This window comes from Ceratotherium simum, chromosome 33, assembly GCF_057802395.1.
Source record: "Ceratotherium simum simum isolate JZ-2026a chromosome 33, ASM5780239v1, whole genome shotgun sequence".
NCBI lineage: Eukaryota > Metazoa > Chordata > Mammalia > Perissodactyla > Rhinocerotidae > Ceratotherium > Ceratotherium simum.
Genome location: NC_141932.1, coordinates 4,812,554 through 4,832,791, shown reverse-complemented (window position 1 = coordinate 4,832,791; position 20,238 = coordinate 4,812,554). Strand labels below are relative to the sequence as shown.

The following is a 20,238-nucleotide window of genomic DNA, read 5'->3' as shown; positions in this document are numbered from 1 at the left end:
AAGGGAAGTCCCTGAGAGAGAGGGAGCTTAGTAGGAACGGCCGAGTGGGACTGGTCTTAGCTGCTTGAGGGCGGAGGGGGGGGGGCACCGAGTTAGGGGCGAGGCTTATAGAAAGTATAGGAGAAGAGCAGTGTGAAGTGTTAGAGCTGTGGTTCTAACTTCAGCCTGCATCAGAATCCCCTGAAGGGTACTTTTAAAACACAGATCCCTAGGCCCTACCCTTGGGATTTCTGGTTCAGAAGGTCTGGGGCAGGGGGCCTGAGAATTTCCATTTCTCACAATTTCCTGGGTGCTGCTGCTGCTGGCCTCTGAACTATACTTTGAGAACCGGCGACTTAAGGGAATGCTTTAGAGGTGCGAGGCAGAATTATCGCGTAGAAGTTGTGAGAGAGGTGGAGCTTAAATGGTATGGGCGGAAGGGGTGGGGCTTAAACGCAGGGGCGTGGTTAGCCTAACAAGCTGAGGGGCGGGGCCTAAAGAGGCGTGGCTGAGAGCGGGGCTTAGGAGGGAGGTGGAGTTCTAGAGAGTAGGCGCTTGGAGGCGTGGAAGAACACGAGAAACTTCATGGGGCTGGGGCGAGGAGGCCGGATTTTGAGGCGATAGGCGGGGCTCATAATTAAGCTCTGAAATGTGCGTGCTTCAGAACTGAGGGCGGGGCCTAAGTGCAGATTTACGCGAGGGGCGTGGCTTAACTGGATGTCCGGAGCGTGTGGGCGGTGCCCTTAGAAGAGGCGGGCGCTCAGAGCGCAGGCGCACCTTTCTCAGCTCGCTCACCGGAAGCGGCCTGGGCTCTCCCCGCCCGCGTCCCCGAGCCAGTGCGCAGGCGCACTTCCCCTTGCCCGTCGCCGCCGCCGCCTCCTGTTTCCGCTCCTCCACGCCGGCGCCTCGGAGACGGGCGCGACTTCCGCTTCCGGGCGGGCCGGCAGGCGGGCGGCGCGGGGCTGCCGGGGAGGGGGAGGGGGCGGCACTTCCGGTCGGGCCCTCGGGTCTCCCCCGAGCGGCGGCGCCTCCTCCGCCTCCTCGGCCTCCTCCCGGCGGAGACCCCGGCGCCGGTGAGTGACGGGGCGCGTGGCCCGGGGGCCCGGGGGCAGCGAGGGCGGGGGGCCCCGCCCTGGCCCGCTCTGGTCCCCAGAACGTCCCCATCAGTGCCTCTCCCGCCGGGCCCTCGCCAGGTGGGCCCCAGATCACTGCTCCCCCGTAAGACCGCTCCAGATATTTCCCCATCAACGCCCCTATGTAGGATGGCTGCCAAAACGCCCTCATTCGTGGCGATCCCCTAAACTGCTGCCAAGGCCCCCCACAAATGCATTCTCATAGGATCCCTTCTATATAGCCCTCCATCATTGCTTCCTTCAGGACAGCCCCCAACATGCCACCAGCATTGCCTGCCTCCCCTGCAGGGCAGCTACCCGTGAACCCTCCGTTAGTATCCCCTATAGGTTGCCTCCAAAAATTGTTCATTAGTGCAACTGCCCCCCATTATCTCTGTCCACACACAACAGTTCCCTAAAGCTCCTAACCACTCCCCTCCCCAGAACACTCCCTGCCTTGGTGTAAAAATACTTTCTATTCTGGTCAGCGGCCAACAATGCCCTGTTTTCCTTCTGCAGCCCCTCAGTAATTCCCCTTGAGAATACCCCTTGCAGCCACCCCCCGCCCCGACCCTCCCCATAGAACAGCTCCCTCTAGAGTTCTGCTCTCACACCCACATCCTCTCGCTCTTCAGGTAGAAATAGCTGCCTGTCTAGCCTCAGGCTCCCACGGAATACTTCTGCCCCGCCTCCCACCGCACCCTCATCCAGGTCAGCTCCTGTCTTCAGTCCTTCTCCCACAGAACAGTGCCCCACAGTGAGGCTGTCCCTCTCAGAATGCGCCCCCTCCCCTCAATAACACCTCTCGTCCTGACCTCACACTTCTTACCCAGCTCTCACTCCATCCTCCTGGACATCCTAGAGAACACCCCTAGCTTCACTAGGGCATGACCTCTTTTTCCCCTGGGCATTCATTCATTTGTTCGTTCTTCACTGAACCTAGTTCAGGGCATACAGTTGAGAAGGAGAGAGAGGCACACACTCTTCCATCTTGTAGGGTTTTACAGTCTCATTGAGGAGACAGATCAAAAACAATTAAATAAATAAACAAGATAAATGCTGTCTTCTGGGTTCTCCGGGAGCCTGATGAGTGACTTCAGAGACGAAACCTGAATTAACATGCAGAGATCTGGGTGAACTGTTCCAGGCAGAAGGAATAGCAAGTGCAAAGGCCCTGAGGTGGCCATGATCATGGTGCATAGAGGAGTGACAGGGGAGGCCTGTGAGGTCAGAGTGGAGGAATTGAAGGGAAGAACGAAGGGAGAGAGTTTGCTCATAGGACCTTGGAGGGGAGGGCATTTTGATCAATTATCTGGCCTTTGTCAGCTTTACCAAGCCGAGAATTTTTTTCATTTGTTCATTCATTCACTGTTCAACAGCTGTTTAATGAGCACCTCCTACACTGGGGATGCAGCAGAGAACAAAATAGACAAGAACCCCTGTCCTCGTGGAGTGCATATGCTAGTTCATGGGGCAGACAGTTAAAAAACAAAATATGTGTGTATGTGTGAAGAAAATACAGCAGGATAAGGGTACAGAGTTATAGGGGCTGCAGTGTCAGAGAGGGTGGCAGGAAGGCCTCTTTCAAGAGATTCCTATTGTCATCTTGTCCCCCCAGAAAGTCTCGCACCAAAAAGTTACACCTGTGTGTAACTCTCCCTCCTTCTGGACAACTGTGGGCCACCACGGGGCTGTCTTAACAGCTCCTCTCCCCCAAGAGGGAAATGGTTAAGGGGATGGGGCCTGGAGTCCACTAGTGTTTATCTCTCTGAGCCAACCATGCCCTCTTTTCCTAGCCTCATTCATTCATTTATTTCACAAATATTTTTGGAGACACGCACTGTCTAGGTCCTGGGGATGGAGCAGTGAACAGAACAGATAAAATTCTTGCGTGCACAGAGCCCACCTTCTAGAGGGGAGGCCACCACCAATAAGACAAACAAGCAGAATATATGGTTTAAAGATGATGCTGTCTGGAAAGGAGAGTACTGAGGCAGGAGTGTGGGTGTGGGTGACAGGTTACAGTGGTCATGGAGAGCCTCACTGAGCAGACGGCATTTGAGCAAAGACGTGAAGGAGGTGAGGGAGTGAGAGAGGTGTATACGTGGGAGTCAGAGCATTCCAGGCAGAAGCAATGGCCAGTGCAAAGGCCCTGGGACAGGAATGGAGCTGGCATATTGGAGGAGCAGCCAGGAGGCCATGGGGGCTGTGTTGGTCATTATAAGGACTTTGACTTAGAGTGAGATGGAGTCACCGCAGGGTTTTGAGCAGAGGAGGGACAGGGTTTGGCGTTAGTCGTCCTATGTATAAATTATCTAATGAATCTGTTGGGAAGTTTGAGTGCCACAAGCCATATAAGGCACATAGTACAGCCCCTGTGAGCGTTCAATAAATGCCTGTGGCTAGGCCTGGAGTTGGGTGGCAGGGAAGTGGGTGGGGCAAAGTATATTTCCAGTATAAGGTGGAGTGGGTCCTTCCTTTATTTTGGAGACATATTGAAAGGGAGGTAACAGCATGGACTCTGGAGCCCCACCACCTGCCTTCAAATCCTGGATCTGCCACTTGTCAGTAGTATGAGTTTAGGAGATTAATTTCCTCCTCTGGCCCTGAGTCTCCTCTTCTGTAAAACAAGGTTGATAATCATAACCATCTTCTAGGGTTATTGGGAAGATTCATTGAGTGAACACACATAAAGGATTTAGAAGGGTACTTGGCACGTAGAAAGCACTCATTCAGTGTTATGTGTTACTATATGTTACTGTCATTAACAGACCAGAATTTCATCACAAGGCATCTTTGTTGCAGTGAAATGGCCCTCAGGTCCTGGCATCAGAGACCTGGAATCCAATGCCTGCTTTCCCCTTTACTGGCTACATGACCTTGGGGAAAAGACCCGCCCCTTCTCCTCAGTTTCCCCACTTATAAAATGGGACCAATAATGGTCCACGACTATTGTGAGGCATCAGGGCAATGGTACATATGAAACTGGTCGAACAGTAAACACGAGCTGTTAGAATTATGGCTGTGGTTGCTGAGGGACTCCTGCCCCTTGGGAGAGGTTCCCCCCATCATGCTTCTCTGCATGAAACCCTCCTGTGACACATCTCCCCTTGGAAAGACACCAATTAAGGCCTGGGTGCCCTGAAAGAAGAAATGTCTCTTATTTCCCAGTGGAAATAATCGTGAGCCTGATCAATTCCCTGCTTCTCTCTCAGTGGCAGCCCTTCAGTGTCTGCTCACCCTGCCCTCAGGGCCCTCCTCGTAACATCACTGCCCCCAGAATTCCTTCTCCTGGGGACCCTGCTCCCTCATGTCAGCTTCATCTCTGCTAAATGTCCCCCCCCCCCCCCGAGGAGTTCTGGTCAGCTTAGTCTCATCCCTTCACTCATTCAACAATTATTTATACACATAGCATTTACAGCTATAAATTTACCTCTGAGCACTACTTTAGCTGCATCTCCTAAGTTGGTATGTTGCGTTTCCGTTTTTGTTCATCTAATTTCCCTTGTGATTTTTTCGTGGATCCATTGGTGACTTAGGTGGGTGTTGTTTAATTCCCACATACCAGCAAATATTTATGGAGCACCCGCACCGTGCCAGGCTAGGTGCTGGGGACACAGTAGTGAACAAGACAGGCTTGGGCCGGCCCCGTGGCTTAGCGGTTAAGTGCACATGCTCTGCTGCTGGCGGCCCAGGTTCGGATCCTGGGCACGCACCGACGCACCACTTCTCCGGCCATGCTGAGGCCACCTCCCACATACAGCAACTAGAAGGATGTGCAGCAATGACATACAACTATCTGCTGGAGCTTTGGGGGATAAATAAATAAATAAATAAATAAATAAATAAATAAAAAAAAAAAGACAGGCTAGATCCTCATTCTCTTAGGTGAGGAGGTCAGACAGTAAACACACAGCAAAAGAAATATACACAGTGAGTCGGTGGCAATGACCCTGATGAAAAATGCAGCAGGATGAGAGCTAGTGAGTGATGGGGTGGGGGGTGTCACTTCTCTTGGAGGTGACATCTGAGCAGAGACCTAAAGGAGGCATTGGAGGGAGCCTTGTGATCTGGGGAAGAACGTTCCAGGCAGAGGGCACAGTCTCACCATGTCACTGCTCTGTCTGCTCAGGACAGTAATCCCCTTCCCCTCCCACCAGCCCCATGTATAAATGCCCCTCATAACCCAAAGAGCACCCCCACTTAAGGCTCCTACCCCCACAGTTCCACCTCCACCTTCCTCCACCTCAGGGAACAACCCTGGTAAAACAGCCCTGTGAGGGGTAAGGGTGGGTCGAACCACAGACTTGCTCTGTGACCTTGGGCAAGTCACTTGACCTCTCTGTGCCTCCATTTTCTCATTTGTCAAGTGGGGATAACAAGAGTCCCTATGTCGTAGTCTAATAGAGTGGTGGTGGGGATTCAGTGAGCAAGTACCTGTGACGTGCTAGAATGGTAGCTGGCCTGCAGGAAATGCCCAGTCCACAGAGGCTGTCATTACTATGGGCTCTAATGGAGACGAGCCAGGCCAGCGGCTTCTTTCCGCAGACACCTTCCCTCCCCTCTGCCGTGGCACCCTCATCGGTCCCCTCCTCCCTGTGCTTTCTTCCGTCCCCCAGTCCCCTCCAGCGCTGTCTCCAGGTCTGAGGTTCCACCACCACCCCAGCCACGCCTTTGCTCCTTCCGGAGATCAGATTAACTAGAGGGGGTGTGAAGGGCATGGGACATTGAGTCTCATCCAAGAACACCCAGAGCTGGTGGCTAAAAATATCACCCTCCAGGCAGGGCTGGAGGAGACACTCACCTTACACCTCTGGGGGGAGAGAGCCAGGGGGCGGATGGGGGCTGACGGGCCCTGGCCTTGGTGGGCCCACTGACCCCTACAGTGGGCTGGGCGCAGAGCCAGGCCCCTGGGGGAGGGATGATGGCCAGGAAGCATGCTGGACCTCGGGGGCCCTTCTCCCACAGACCCTCCACCGACTCAGTGGAGACGTGACCCAAGGCCCCTGGGTGGGTCTGAGGCTCAGAGACCCCTTGCAGGAGCCTAGGTTCCAGGGTGTGAGGTGGGGGTAGGTGTAGAAAGCTGTCATCTGGGATGGAAAGAGCTGTAAAGGAGGTGCCCAGAGAATGACCACCATCTCAGAGGGGGCAGGAAGAGCCCCCACGGGTGAGGACAGGAACCCGTGTTCCCTGAGCATCTGCCTCAGGCTCTGCCCAGGTGTGACATCACTGAAGGAGACTGAATGAGCTTTGTCATCCTGTCAGCCGCCTTAAATCCTCCCACAGTCTTGGGGTTACCGCCCCCTTTTAGAAATGGCACGTGTGGATCAGGGAGGAGATGGGGCTTGAACCTAGGTCTGCCTCGCCCTGGGCCCCATGTTTTCCACTGTGTCAGGCGCCTTCTCGAAGTGCCAGCCCCCCTGCTGTAACTTGCTTCTCACAAGCTAGCAGGTCTCCTTCCCACCTGTAGTAAAAGGACGTGCCCCTCCCCCACACTGACTTTATCCCACTTCCCTTGGTTGGTCCTGACTTCCCCCTACCAGTGGTGACAGGAGAATGCTTTCCACCTACCTAGTGTTTACAGAGGACCAGGAAGCACTGAAGAGCCTTACACAGATAGCAGCCCCGTGAGGATGAGGAAATCGAGGCACAGAGAGATTCAGGAACTGCCTGTGGTCACACAGCTTAGATTCCAATCTGGCATTCTGGTTCCAGAGGCCACCCTTGTAACCACTCTGACAGAAACTATTATTACCATTCGACAGAGGCAAAACCTGAGGAGATGGAGAACAGAGGGCTGGTGTGTGTCTGTGTGTGTGTTGGGAGGGGGGTGCAAGGACGCACAGGCCTGAGAGAATTTGCAAACAGCACTGAGAGCAGAGACTGTGGTGCTGGGACTATCCGAGTCGGAGAAGGAGGGCCTGCAGGCAGGCATAGAGGGTGGGGGATGGATAGAGAGGAGTGTGAGGACCCCGGAAGAAATGGGAGAGATGGAGGGACTCCAAGAGACAGAAGGGAGATGAGGAGCAGTGAGGACACAGAGGAGGTGAGGGCCGAGGAGGAGAGGTCTGTGGGGCGCGGAGCTGGGGTGGGGGGGGTACTGTTCTCCGGGCCGGGAGGCCAGAGGGAGACCAGCGAGGCTGGAAGGTGGGGAAGGGGGCTCCAGCGCACACAGCCCCTTCCTGGCGGGGACACCCGGCGGTCCCGTGTCCTGAGCCCTGTCCTCTTCTCCGCAGGGTCTCCCGTCTCCCACACCGCCCGAGATGGAGGCGAACCCAGCGGGCAGCGGCGCCGGGGGCGGCGGGAGCAGCGGCCTAGGGGGCGAGGACGGGGTGCACTTCCAGAGCTACCCCTTCGACTTCCTGGAGTTCCTCAACCACCAGCGTTTCGAGCCCATGGAGCTCTACGGGGAGCACGCCAAGGCGGTGGCGGCCCTGCCCTGCACCCCGGGGCCCCCGCCGCAGCCGCCGCCGCAGCCGCCGCCGCAGTACGACTACCCGCCCCAGGCCACCTTCAAGCCCAAGGCGGAGGCGCCGTCCTCGTCCTCCTCGTCCTCCTCGTCGTCGTCGTCCTCCTCCTCCCAAGCCAAGAAGCCCGACCCGCCCCTGCCGCCCGCCTTCGGGGCGCCGCCGCCCCCCCTCTTTGACGCCGCCTTCCCCGCCCCGCAGTGGGGCATCGTCGACCTCTCGGGACACCAGCACCTGTTTGGGAACCTGAAACGCGGAGGGCCCGCGTCCGGGTCGGGGGCGACGCCGGGGCTGGCCGCTCCTGCGGGGACCCCCGGGCCGCTGCCCGCCCCCTCGCAGACGCCCCCGGGACCCGCCGCGGGGGCGGCCTGCGACCCCAGCAAGGACGACAAGGGCTACTTCCGGAGGCTGAAGTACCTGATGGAGCGGCGCTTCCCGTGCGGCGTGTGCCAGAAGTCCTTCAAGCAGTCCTCGCACCTGGTCCAGCACATGCTGGTGCACTCGGGGGAGAGGCCCTACGAGTGCGGCGTCTGCGGCCGCACCTACAACCACGTCTCCAGCCTCATCCGCCACCGCCGCTGCCACAAGGACGTGCCGCCCGCCGCCGGGGGCCCGCCGCAGCCGGGCGCGCCCCTCCCGCCGCTGGGGCTCCCCGCGCCCGCGATAGCGCGCCGCCCGCCGCCAGCGTCCTCGGGCCCTCCGGTCACGCCCGCCGCGCCCGCCGCCTCCTCCACGGACGGGAACTCGGCCCCCGCCGCCCCCGCGGGTGTGGGGGCGCCCCCTCCGGCGGCGGGGGGCGGCGAGGGCCCCTTTGCCTGCCCGCTTTGCTGGAAGGTCTTCAAGAAGCCCAGCCACCTACACCAGCACCAGATCATCCACACGGGCGAGAAGCCCTTCTCGTGCTCCGTGTGCAGCAAGAGCTTCAACCGCAGGGAGAGCCTCAAGCGGCACGTGAAGACGCACTCGGCCGACCTGCTGCGCCTGCCCTGCGGCATCTGCGGGAAGGCCTTCCGCGACGCCGCCTACCTCCTCAAGCACCAGGCGGCCCACGCGGCGGCGGGCGCGGCGGGGCCCCGGCCCGTGTACCCCTGCGACCTGTGCGGCAAGTCCTACTCGGCGCCCCAGAGCCTGCTCCGGCACAAGGCCGCCCACGCCCCGCCTGCCGCCCCCGACGCGCCGAAGGACGGGGTGGCCTCCGTGCCGCAGCCCCCGCCCACCTTCCCCCCGGGCCCCTATCTCCTGCCCCCTGACCCTCCCGCCACGGACAGCGAGAAGGCGGCGGCCGCCGCGGCGGCCGTGGTGTATGGCGCCGTGCCCGTCCCCCTCCTGGGGGCCCACCCGCTGCTGCTCGGCGGGGCCGGGACCAGCGGGTCGGGGGGCTCCGGTGCCAGCGTCCCCGGAAAGACGTTCTGCTGCGGCATCTGCGGGCGTGGCTTTGGGCGCCGGGAGACCCTGAAGCGCCATGAGCGCATCCACACCGGCGAGAAGCCCCACCAGTGCCCGGTGTGCGGGAAGCGCTTCCGGGAGTCCTTCCACCTGAGCAAACACCACGTGGTGCACACGCGCGAGCGCCCCTACAAGTGCGAGCTCTGTGGCAAGGTCTTCGGCTACCCGCAGAGCCTCACCCGCCACCGCCAGGTGCACCGGCTGCAGTTGCCCTGCGCCCTGGCCGGGGCCGCCGGCCTCCCGGCCACCCAGGGCGCGCCGGGGACCTGCGGCCCGGGCGGCTCGGCCACGTCCGCGGGGGCCGCCGACGGACTGAGCTACGCTTGCTCGGACTGTGGCGAGCACTTCCCGGATCTCTTCCACGTCATGAGCCACAAGGAGGCCCACATGGCGGAGAAGCCCTACGGCTGCGATGCCTGCGGCAAGACGTTTGGCTTCATCGAGAACCTCATGTGGCACAAGCTGGTCCACCAGGCGGCCCCGGAGCGCCTGCTCCCGCCTGCGCCCGGCGGCCCGCAGCCCCCGGATGGCTCCGGCAGCACGGATGCGGCCAGTGTGCTGGACAACGGGCTGGCGGGAGAGGTGGGGGCGGCCGTGGCGGCGCTGGCTGGGGTGTCTGGGGGCGATGACGCCAGCGGGGCGGCGGCGGCCGGGGGCGGTGGGGGTGCCAGCTCGGGCCCGGAGCGCTTCAGCTGCGCCACGTGCGGCCAGAGCTTCAAGCACTTCCTGGGCCTGGTGACCCACAAATACGTGCACCTGGTGCGGCGGACCCTGGGCTGCGGTCTCTGCGGCCAGAGCTTCGCGGGCGCCTATGACCTGCTGCTGCACCGCCGCAGCCACCGGCAGAAGCGCGGCTTCCGCTGCCCGGTGTGCGGCAAGCGCTTCTGGGAGGCGGCCCTGCTGATGCGCCACCAGCGCTGCCACACGGAGCAGCGGCCCTACCGGTGCGGCGTGTGCGGCCGAGGCTTCCTGCGCTCCTGGTACCTGCGGCAGCACCGCGTGGTGCACACGGGCGAGCGGGCCTTCAAGTGCGGCGTGTGCGCCAAGCGCTTCGCGCAGTCGTCCAGCCTGGCGGAGCACCGGCGGCTGCATGCGGTGGCCCGGCCCCAGCGCTGCGGCGCCTGCGGCAAGACCTTCCGCTACCGCTCCAACCTGCTGGAGCACCAGCGGCTGCACCTGGGCGAGCGCGCCTACCGCTGCGAGCACTGCGGCAAGGGCTTCTTCTACCTGAGCTCCGTGCTGCGCCACCAGCGCGCCCACGAGCCGCCGCGGCCCGAGCTCCGCTGTCCCGCCTGCCTCAAGGCCTTCAAGGATCCCGGCTACTTCCGCAAGCACCTGGCGGCCCACCAGGGCGGCCGGCCCTTCCGCTGCTCCTCCTGCGGCGAGGGCTTCGCCAACACCTACGGCCTCAAGAAACACCGCCTGGCCCACAAGGCCGAGGGCCTGGGGGGGCCGGGAACAGGGGCAGGCACCTTGGCCGGGAAGGATGCCTGACCACAGGGTTTCCCGTCTGCCACTCCAGTCAGATGTCCCCTTCCGGACTGGCCCGTCCCCGGCCTATCAGACTCCTCCCCCTCCTTGCTGTTGTCCCATTCATCCTTCAGACCTTCAGACAGACTAGCCTCCTTCAAGGCCCATGCCGTACAAACTCAAGACTGAATCACTCCCATCCGGGACCTCTCTGGCCCTCCTCTCATCCCACCAGACACTGAACTTGATCCTCTGTCCAACCCCGTGTTGTAACCCTCATCGGCCCCCCGCCCCCGTGGCATTCTGTCCCCCATAAGCCTCGGTGGAGATGGGTCTGAACTGCCCCTCCCTGTTCTTCTGGGCTCTGGCGGGACAGTGGAATATGAGCGGAGTTGGGAGGGTCAAGGGGGGACTGGGTGCTCTTTTGGATTGTGGGGGTGGGGGGCGGGGTGGCAGACGAGGCTTCTACAGAGTGGAGAATAATAAATCTTATCACTGGGCCGCTGGAGTCCTTTCTTGCATCCCAGGGAAAGGGGATTAAGTGCTGGCAAAAGGAAGGTTGAGAACTTGCCTCCCAGGAATTTTGATTCCCTGGCCCCCTCTGCCTCACCCTCAGGCTCTCTGCTTTTCCTCGTTCACGGGGTATTTATTGAGGATTTACCACAGCCAAGCTTTAAAGTCTGCGAGTTGGGCAAATGGGGCATGAACAAGACAGGTAAGTCTGTTCTCAGGAACTGACGACGTGCCTGGACTCCTTTCCCTTCAAGATGCTTTCAGCATTTGTTCACTCGGCCCCTTTTCCTGAAGCTGGACACTGGGGAAACATGAATTAGACATGCTTCTGGTCCTCGAGAGATGGAAGAGAACTCCTGGTGAACCACTGCTGCGGGGCAGCCATGGGTGGACTCGTATTTATGATAAAGCTCGCTCATAGCACCTGTGCCTCCAGGATGATTTGGGAGAGCTTCAAAATATAGTGAGCTATATGCCCTGCGACATGTGTTTAGTTATTCCATTTGTCAGAGGAGGAGGCTGGGATCCTGGAGAAGACAGAGGCCCCGAGGACACCTAGCAAATCCATAGTGGAACCAGGACTGTGGTCCCAGGCTGTCTCCACGCTGACACTTGAAGGCAGAGCCCGTTCAGGGGGCACTGCCTGGGTGAGTCCTGTTTGACCCCCAAGAGGGCGGCAACCCAGTGTGGCCACCATGCTCTGACGCTGAAGACCCAGCGTGAGACAGACCTCGTGCCAGGGCCCCGGGGCTCAAAAGTCCCGGGGATGTGGAGCACTGCACGCTAAAAGACGTGAGAGCACTGAGGAGTCACCTGATCAGACTGGGGGGCAAACAAGCCTCCCGGAGGAGGAGTTATGCCTGAACGATGATGCAAAGCCATGGGGCTTACCAGGTAAAGTGGGCAGAGGATTTCAGGTGGAGGGTTTGGTGAGTCTGACCAAACCTAGCTCTTCCAGAGTTTCAGATAGATTGGTATGGCTGGAGTGGTGGGGTGTGGGAGGCTGGATCCTGAAGGGCCTTGAATTCCAAATGGAGGAGCCTGGATGGTCGCATAGGCCAGAGGCTGGAAGCTGGCAGCTGCCAGGCTGGACCCAAACCACTGACACGTTTTGTTTAACCCGTGCATTTAAAAAAAATAAAGTTTGATTTAGTTGCCAACATTTGATAATCACAAGATTTTACATAATATGAACTAATGCAACTTCTGACAAATTTGGAAGATCTAGCAACACAGTTTGCATCTGCCCGGAACTGAGCAGCCTTTTCCCTCTTCAGGCGGGGCACACACTTTCCAGTCTGCCAATTCCCACCACTCTTCGAATCCCAACACTGAGCCCACGTGCCATATTTCACTTCGCCCATGTTGGTATTTTCCCCTTGAACCCGGCCACCTTCCTCACTGATTTCCATTGCCACGCAGATCCTACAGGGATTTGTGTCTTCTCAAAGCCACAAGGAGCTGTGGGTTGGTGACAAGCCCGGGATCCATTTTTGAAAGATCCATGTGGCTGCGGTATGGGGAATGAAGAGGGCAGGCCCTGGAGGCTGGGCTGCTGGACAGTTATCCAGATGGTGAGACCACTGTTCGCTTGGTCTACGAGAGTAGTGATGATGAGAAGAAGTGTTCAGATTCCAAAGATATTTAACTGGATCAACAGCAGGAACTTGATAAGGGATTAGATAAGTGGATGAGGGATGAAGGCTTAAGGAACCTGCCAGCTTTCTAGCTTGGGTGGTGATGCCAATGAGATAGGAAACATGGACGTTTGTTTGAGTTCTGTTCACTTATGACTTGTCTATGGGATATCTTGTGGGGGGTGTTGGGCAAACAGGAAAGTGTGCAAATCCGAAGCTTTCCCTCCTTAATAAACACACTGATCATGGGAGTGCCTTCCTTTTGCCAAACTTTCTCTGGCCCCCACTCCCATAGCGAACCGCATAACATCTCTGAATAGCCAGATGCTGTCCACGCCCATTCTAAAGATAAGAAAACAGGTTTGGGGAGAGGTATGCTGCAATTCACTGTTGGTGGCAAGACCACAGTGTGGCCCCTCTGCCCCCACCCACCAAATGCACACAACCCAAACACAAGGCCAACAGAGAGAAACCCTTCACAAAGTCCTTTAATAGGAATAAAACTGGAGGCATCCGACCTCCAGCTCCCGAGTCCTCCTCTTAACCCCACCAGTCCCTCAACTCATTCCACACCCACAACCACAGCGCCATCCGCCAGCCCTTCCTTGGGATAGCGTGGGACCAGGCCGTAGACCGTTTGCTTCAAATTGGGAGTGGAGGAAATTGGAGAAACCTGAGGCTACTGTGTAGACCTGGGGGGCCATGGGCTCTGAGCCTAAAGCTTTAGGAGGGGGATATCAAGTGGCTGTTGGCTGTCCGGGTTTTCATTTGCCTTGGAAAAGGAGTCTGGGTGGGTGAAGGAGGGACCAGCACAGGAGCGGGGGGCAGCAGCTCTTGGGGTCAAGATCCTTATGGCCAGGCTTACATCCTTGAGGCTCGAGTGCTCTCGGCTATGACTTGGGGACCCTCAGGCTTCGAGGTGATGGGATCCAGAGTCTCTTTATGGAGAACCTGGCAGACGCCTTCTGCCTGAGGGTGGGTCGGCGTCCCATGTTCAGTGCAATCCAGTGAGGTAGGCAAAAGGTTCCATCCCGGTCCACCCTAGGGGCCCCCAAGATAGTCCAGGGTTCTGCAGACGAAGGGCTGGCCCAGGGACACTATGGCACACCCTGATTCTGCCCCTTCCACTCAACCCTGGCTCCCCATCTGGAGGGCCCAGGCTCTGCTGAGACAAGCTGTGTCTTGCACAAGGACAACCCAATGAGCAGGCAAATGGGGCAATGAAATCCAGCCCTTGTTCCTCGCATTTAGCTGGGCACCCACAGCGCGGCATCTGCGCCTTTCTCGGAGTCTCACGGAGGTGCTGTGTGGGTCTGTGGGCGTCCTGCACCAAGTCCTCCCTCCGCTCTCCAACACTAGCTGCTCATGACCACCTCTCTCAGCTCTTAGGTCATCTCTCCTCCAGTCTCCCCTCTTCTGTCCTCCGTCTCCTTTTCCCACCCCGCTTCCCCTGCAGTCTGCCTCCTCCTTCCCACGTTAGCGCCCCGGCGGCCCTGCTCTGCCAGCCTACTGGTCGACCTCCACCTTCACCCTCACCGTCCCCCCACATCCCTCTTCCAGGGTGTTTCCTGCGCCGTACCCACTCCCTGGCCCCTCGGCCCCCGAGGCCAGCTGGCTTCCAGGGTCTCCCAGCCCGGGCCCCGGCCCGTGGAAGTGGGTGCGCTGGTGCTTGCGGAAGTTGGAGGAGTTGTTGAAAGTGCGGTCGCAGAGGGCGCAGCGGAAGGGGCGCTCGCCCGTGTGGATGCGCGCGTGGCCGCTCAGCACCGAGGACTGCGTGAAGCCCTTGCCGCAGACGCCGCAGTGGTAGGGCCGCTCGCCCGTGTGCACGCGCTCGTGGTCGCGCATGTCCGACGAGCGGCGGAACGGCTTGGCGCAGAACCTGCAGGCGAACGGCTTCCCCACCGCCGCGCCCGCCGCCGCCGCCGCCATCACCACCTCCGACCTCTCCCGGGGCACCCCCGGCCTCTGCTCCCGAGCCGCGGCCGCCTCTGAGGGCCTCTGAGTGGTCCCCGGCTCCACCCCGTGCCGGTGCTGGTGCCGCAGCAGAGGCGCCAGGGCCTTGAAGGCCCGGGGACAGCGGGCGCAGCGGTAGGGCCGCTCTCCCGTGTGCAGGCTGTAGTGGGCACGCAGGCTGGCGGGGCCCGGACAGCTGTGGCCACACACGTGACACCGGCTGGGGTCCCCACCCTGCCCGCCGCCCTCAGCCCCCGCCAGGTGTCCATGTTCGTGGAACAGCAGCTCGGAGACCAGCCGGAAGGCAGCTGGGCACAAGGCACAGTGAAGAGAACCTGGCTCCGGGGGCTCAGGTACCAGCGTGGTGTCTGTCACCTTCACCACTTGGATCTCGATGAGGTCACTCGGGGGTGTGGTGGGGCGGCCATCATCAGGCACCAGGACCTGGGTGAGGGGGAGAAGAAACAAGGAGCCTGTGGACTCTGCCTCAAGGCCTCCCCAGCACGCCCACACTTATGGAAACACCCACTCCTCTGTAGCACACTGGGCCCCTCAAGTTCTAGATCCCGCTCTTCATCCTGCAGGATCCTGCCTTCACCCATCAAGACTTCCCCTCCTGTCCAAAATATATCCCGGATCCAGCCATTTCTCTCCTCTACCCCAGTTAAAAGCCAATCGCTTTTCGCTTTGACAACTGAAAAAGCCTTCTGAACGCAAACCTTTGTTCCAGCGCTGCTCCCTTATAACCCACCTCCCCAAAGCAGCCTGAATGCCGTTTTGAAGACGGAAATCAGATCAAGTCATTATACCACTCAAAACCCTCTCATGGCTCCAACTGCGCTTAAAACCCAAAACCATCACCATAATATCCATCATAATCTGGTTCCTGCTTGTCTCTCTGACCCCTGCGTAAATATAAGCCGGCACACAGCTGACTGCTCTCGTCTAAATTTAGCTCCCTCTACCCCCGCTGTATCAGCTCACTTTTTATTTCCTTCATAGAATGCAACACAATAAATCTCCTTTATTGTCTCTCTCCCTTCCTAGGCTGCAAGTCCAAGAAAATAAAGTCCTTCTCTGTCTGGTTCGTCTCCCTATCTACTGAGCCCAAGCAGGAGATCAGCAAGTTTGTTGAATGAATGAATGTCCTCAGTTACTCTCCAGTCTTCAGTAGGGGAACCTGGGGAGGTTCCAAAGTCACCTGCAGCAGTCATTTCTCCCCCCAAATCCTCCCTTGGGCATTTGAGATGCATCATACAGACCCTTGCCGAATCATCTCCCCCGACCCCAACGTGGGTGCCCCATGATAACCCCCCGCCCTTGTCTTTCAGGGTCACCTCCACAACTTTCTACCCAAGTTCACAGGTCCAGAATCTCTCTCGGAGGCCCCGCCCCCTCTGAAGGCTCCGCCCCCTAAACAGACAAATGCAATCTCTGAGACTCCTTTCCCTGGACCCACCTCTGGCCCACATGTTCCACCCAACGCCCTCTTCAGGCCCCGCCCCCGCAGGGCCCGCCCCCACACCCCATAGGCTCCTCCCCAAGCCCCGCCCCTCGCCTTCCCCGAGAAGCACCGCCCCCTGGGACGGAGTCCTAAATACCTCCCCCCGCCCCGGCCTAAGCCCCGCCCCGGCCCCGCCCCCTGCCCTGCGACCGCCTCCCGCCTCGAGCTCTCCGCCCAGGCCCCCTCCTCGCCCGCACCAGGTCCGGCGGCTCCGGGGATCGCGGCTCCGGGGCCGCTGAGCTCAGACTCGGGGGCTCCGGGCGCGCGGCGGCCATCTTGTGCCCAGGCCCCGCCCCCGAGGCCAGCGGTCTCTCTGGGAGGGGGGCGGGGCTCAGGCTGGCGTCAGAGCCACCGCGCAGGCGCACTGAAAGGGGCGGGGCTTCCAGGCAGGCTGAGCCCCTCCCCCCAACCAGGGAGAAAGTGATGCATTTTCTTCGCAATTACCTGCCAGCTCCCCAAAAGAGAGAGCCTGCGTGTGGCGGTGGGGTGGCTGCGAAGTAATTCGAATTTCTCTTCTTAACCAACTACAGTATAGGCGCTGAAAGTCAACTGACCCTCACCAGCGTTGAATAACCTTTGTTCTGTTTTCGTGCTGCACGTTTTTGTCGTCACCTCCTCTGCATGGTTCGTGATAACGTGGTGAGACAAAGTTTACGCATGTAAGGATTTTTAAGTCAGTTTATAGAAAGATATTCAGCCAACAGCAACACTGGTGGTATGGGATTTAGCAAAAATCCACAGATTGGTGTGACGTTTGGGAAACGCAGCTCTGGAGGAAAGAGCCCAAGACAGGGCTTTTCGGCAGCACCAAGGACAGGGCTGGGCTCTGCTTAGCCGTCCGCCTATTCATGCCATGGCCTGGCTGTGTGACCTTGGAGAAGTCACTGCACTTCTCTGGACGGTGTATGTATTTTCTCATGTATAAACTGTAGAGGGTTGTAAAATCCAATGAGAAAGAGATATGGAAGACCTTTGGAACACCTTTAAATGTTTTTTGTTGAAGAGCAGGGTAGGAGATGCCTAAACATTACTATCATTCCTAAATTCACTGTTTTTCCTCCTCTGGGAACATGATAAGATTACACTTTCCTTTGAAGTTAGAGGTGGCCATATGCTTTTCTCTGGCCAGTGGACTATAGTGCAAGTGACGTGTGTCAACTTCAGCACACAGCAAGAGCCGGTGAGCCGTCCACCACGTTCCAGTCCTGCCGTCCTGTGCTTGGGGCTCTGTCGGATGAAGTGAAGTTTCCATCAGCCTGAGTTCCAGAGGATCTACAGTGAACAGAACCTGGTGCTGATCTTCCTTGGAGACGTAGCATTTAAAATAAACGTTTGCTGTGTTAAGCCACCGAGCTTTGGGTTGTTTGTTACTGCCGCATAACCTATTCTGTCTTAACTGATAAACATAGGGAGTATTTTATTAATATTATTATCAACCTTAGCTGTATACAAAAAGTATTCAGATTAACTATAAATAACTCACTGTACTCTAATAAACTTAAAATATACATTACAGATGCAATCTAAGTCCTCTGTGTACTTACCTCATCCGTTCTCCTCTCTCCCTCCCCCGAAGTTATTAGGTTTTGTATTTTCTGTATATCATTCCCATGCATGTCTTTCTTATTTTGCTATATATATGAAATGATGTGATATTGTTCTGCATATTTTCACACTTTTATGATAAATGATGTCATTTCAGGGTAACCTTCTCCATTTTTCCTCTCACCATTGTTTTTTACAGGTGTATACCTCGATACCTGTAGTCTTGACCCCTTGTCAATGCTGGTGTGATATCCCGCTGACGATGATGCCGTGTTTCATTTATTCATTCTCCTGTTGATGGACATTGGGTTGGTTCCAATTTTTTGTTATTACAGACAATACTGCCATGAACATTCTTGCTCACGTCTCCTTGAACCCAAAAGGGATTTTTCCCTAAAATATGTAACTGGGAGTTGAGTTGCTAGATCAAAGAAGAGGAACATCTTCCACATCCATCGTCAACTTGGTAGATACTGCCAAATTGTTCTTCATAATAATTCTGCCATTTCTTAGCTGGGAGATCTTGGGGAAGTTATTTAACCCCTCGCTGTCTCCACTGCTGCCATAGACCCTGGCATTTGTGCTTTTGTGGGCCCCTTCATTCCAAAAAATATATTAAAAGTTATATTTTATGACTGTGTTGGTATAAAGATGATTGTAAGCTAGGCTGAATTATGTACCTTGTCTTCTGATTTAAAAATTAAAAATTTTTTTTCGTGGGCCCCTAAAAGTGTCATGGGCCCTAGGCACTGTATGCACCTGCTGTGTCTAATAGAAAGTCAGCCTTTTCTGTCCGTTTCCTCACTTGCAAAATACAAATTATTATCGTACTTACTTAACACAGTTAAGTGTTATGTGCTATGATGATTAAATGAGTCGTTATATATAAAGTGTTTTATGACACAAAGTAGGCACGATGTATTAGCTATAATTGTTGCCAATTTACACTTCCACCAGCAACGAATGGGAGCTCCTGTTGCTCGACATCCTCATCGATATTTGATAGTCAAACTTAAATTTTTGCCAATGTGATGGGTGTGAAATGGTTTCTCATTGAGATTCTCTTTATTAAATGAGATTATTCACGGCACAGGGTCTAGCACACAGAACTCATCCTCTGTTCTCCATTTTTTGAGGGCCTGGTCCATTTCATCTCTGCATATAGAAGCCTCAGTGAATGTTTGCTGAATGAATGAATAACTGTATTAATGGAGATGGAAGAGTTGGGTACCAGAGTTTGAGAATATTAAATATTTGAAGAGGAGAGCATAGTTCAGTGGAAAGATCATAAGCTTTCAAGTTAGACAAACCTGGGTCCAGATCCATCTATCGACTTGCTATGTAACTTTGGGCAAGAGATGTCCCCTCTCAGTGTCCAGTTGTCATCTACAAAGTGGGCACTATCATGCCACTTGGCAGGGTTGTAGTGAGAGTGCCACAGTTTGAGAATGCTATGGGTCTAGGATAATTCTCGAAACCAACTGGTGCTCAATAAATGTGGGTTCCTTGACTTTTTTCCTATTGCCTGTTTGCCTCTGAGTCCCTCAGGGCCTGACACGACTCTAACAGTCTGTTGCATGAGCTGAGACTAGAAGTCTGGCTACATGGAACCACTAGAAAATGGCAGAAAAAGTCCTAGACTTGGAATCCAGGAGATGTGGGGTCTAAGTGTGTTTCCCTCTGTCCCTACCTTGAGCACATCACTTCTCCTCACTGGGCCTGGATCCCCTGCCTTTTAAAAGAATTGGCGGATAGAGTTACCCAGCAATTCCACTTCTAGGCATGTACCCAAGAGAAATGAAAATACATGTCCATGCAAAAACCTGTAAACAAATTATTATAGCTGCGTTATTCATAATAGCCAAAGAGTGGAAACAACCCAAATGTCCATTGATTGATGAAGGATAAACAAAATTTAGTATATATCCATACAATGGAATATTATTATTTGACCACAAAAAGGAATGAAGTACTGATACATGCTACAATGTGGATGAATGTTGAAGATGTTATGTTAAATGAAAGAAGTCAGACACAAAAGACCACATATTATATTATTCCATTCACACAAGATGTCCAGAACAGGGAAATGCATAGAGATAGAAAGTGAATTAGTGGTTTCTTAGGGCTGGGGGGAGGTGAGATGGGGGGGTGGATGAGGGAATACGAGAGTGATAGCTGAAGGGTACAGAGTTTCTTTTTCAGGTGATGAAAGTGTTCTAAAATTGTGGTGATCTTTCCATATATCTGTCAATATACTAAAAAACATTGAATTGTACACTTTAAATGGGTAGATTGTATGGTGTGTGAGTTATATCTCAATAAAGCTGTTAAAAAAAGAATCAGCTGACTATGATGCTCTCTTAGGATCAAACTGTAGATCATATTTATAAGCCTGTATGGTAGGTATATGGATGTTCACTTTACAATTCTTTCAGCTTTTCTCTATGGTTGAAAATTTTCATAATAAAATTTGTGTGTTTGGGGGTGCTTGTAGACGATGTTTAAAATCTGATTTTTGAAAACCTCAAATCAATTCCATGGATAATTCCTATCATACTGTAAGCTCCCTGAAGGTAGAGACCATGTGTATATCATTTACTGCTGCATCT

General features: G+C 56.0%; 2 protein-coding genes across 2 annotated transcripts; one reads left to right on the top strand and one right to left on the bottom strand.

The window, feature by feature from the left end:
- Positions 1-606: 606 nt before the first annotated feature.
- On the top strand, positions 607-10,643 carry ZNF865 (zinc finger protein 865). Its single transcript, XM_087421082.1, has 2 exons — positions 607-1,052; positions 7,328-10,643. Exon 2 carries the CDS (start codon positions 7,355-7,357, stop codon positions 10,496-10,498), a length of 3,144 nt encoding a protein of 1,047 aa, XP_087277208.1. The 5' UTR covers positions 607-1,052; positions 7,328-7,354; the 3' UTR covers positions 10,499-10,643.
- Positions 10,644-13,094: 2,451 nt separating this feature from the next.
- ZNF784 (zinc finger protein 784) lies at positions 13,095-16,387 on the bottom strand. Its single transcript, XM_004439090.3, has 2 exons — positions 16,279-16,387; positions 13,095-15,021 (listed from the first exon to the last, which is right to left on the bottom strand). Exons 1-2 carry the CDS (start codon positions 16,354-16,356, stop codon positions 14,131-14,133), a joined length of 969 nt encoding a protein of 322 aa, XP_004439147.1. The 5' UTR covers positions 16,357-16,387; the 3' UTR covers positions 13,095-14,130.
- Positions 16,388-20,238: the final 3,851 nt, after the last annotated feature.

What these genes read in the sequence shown, in the direction of transcription:
- ZNF865 (XM_087421082.1), top strand. Translation starts at nt 7,355, where the DNA reads ATGGAGGCGAACCCAGCGGGCAGCGGCGCCGGGGGCGGCGGGAGCAGC.
- ZNF784 (XM_004439090.3), bottom strand. Translation starts at nt 16,356, where the DNA reads ATGGCCGCCGCGCGCCCGGAGCCCCCGAGTCTGAGCTCAGCGGCCCCG. An exon ending in CCCCGGAGCCGCCGGACCTG is followed by an intron (nt 15,022 to 16,278) that starts GTGCGGGCGAGG and finishes CCCCTCACCCAG; the next exon opens with GTCCTGGTGCCTGATGATGG.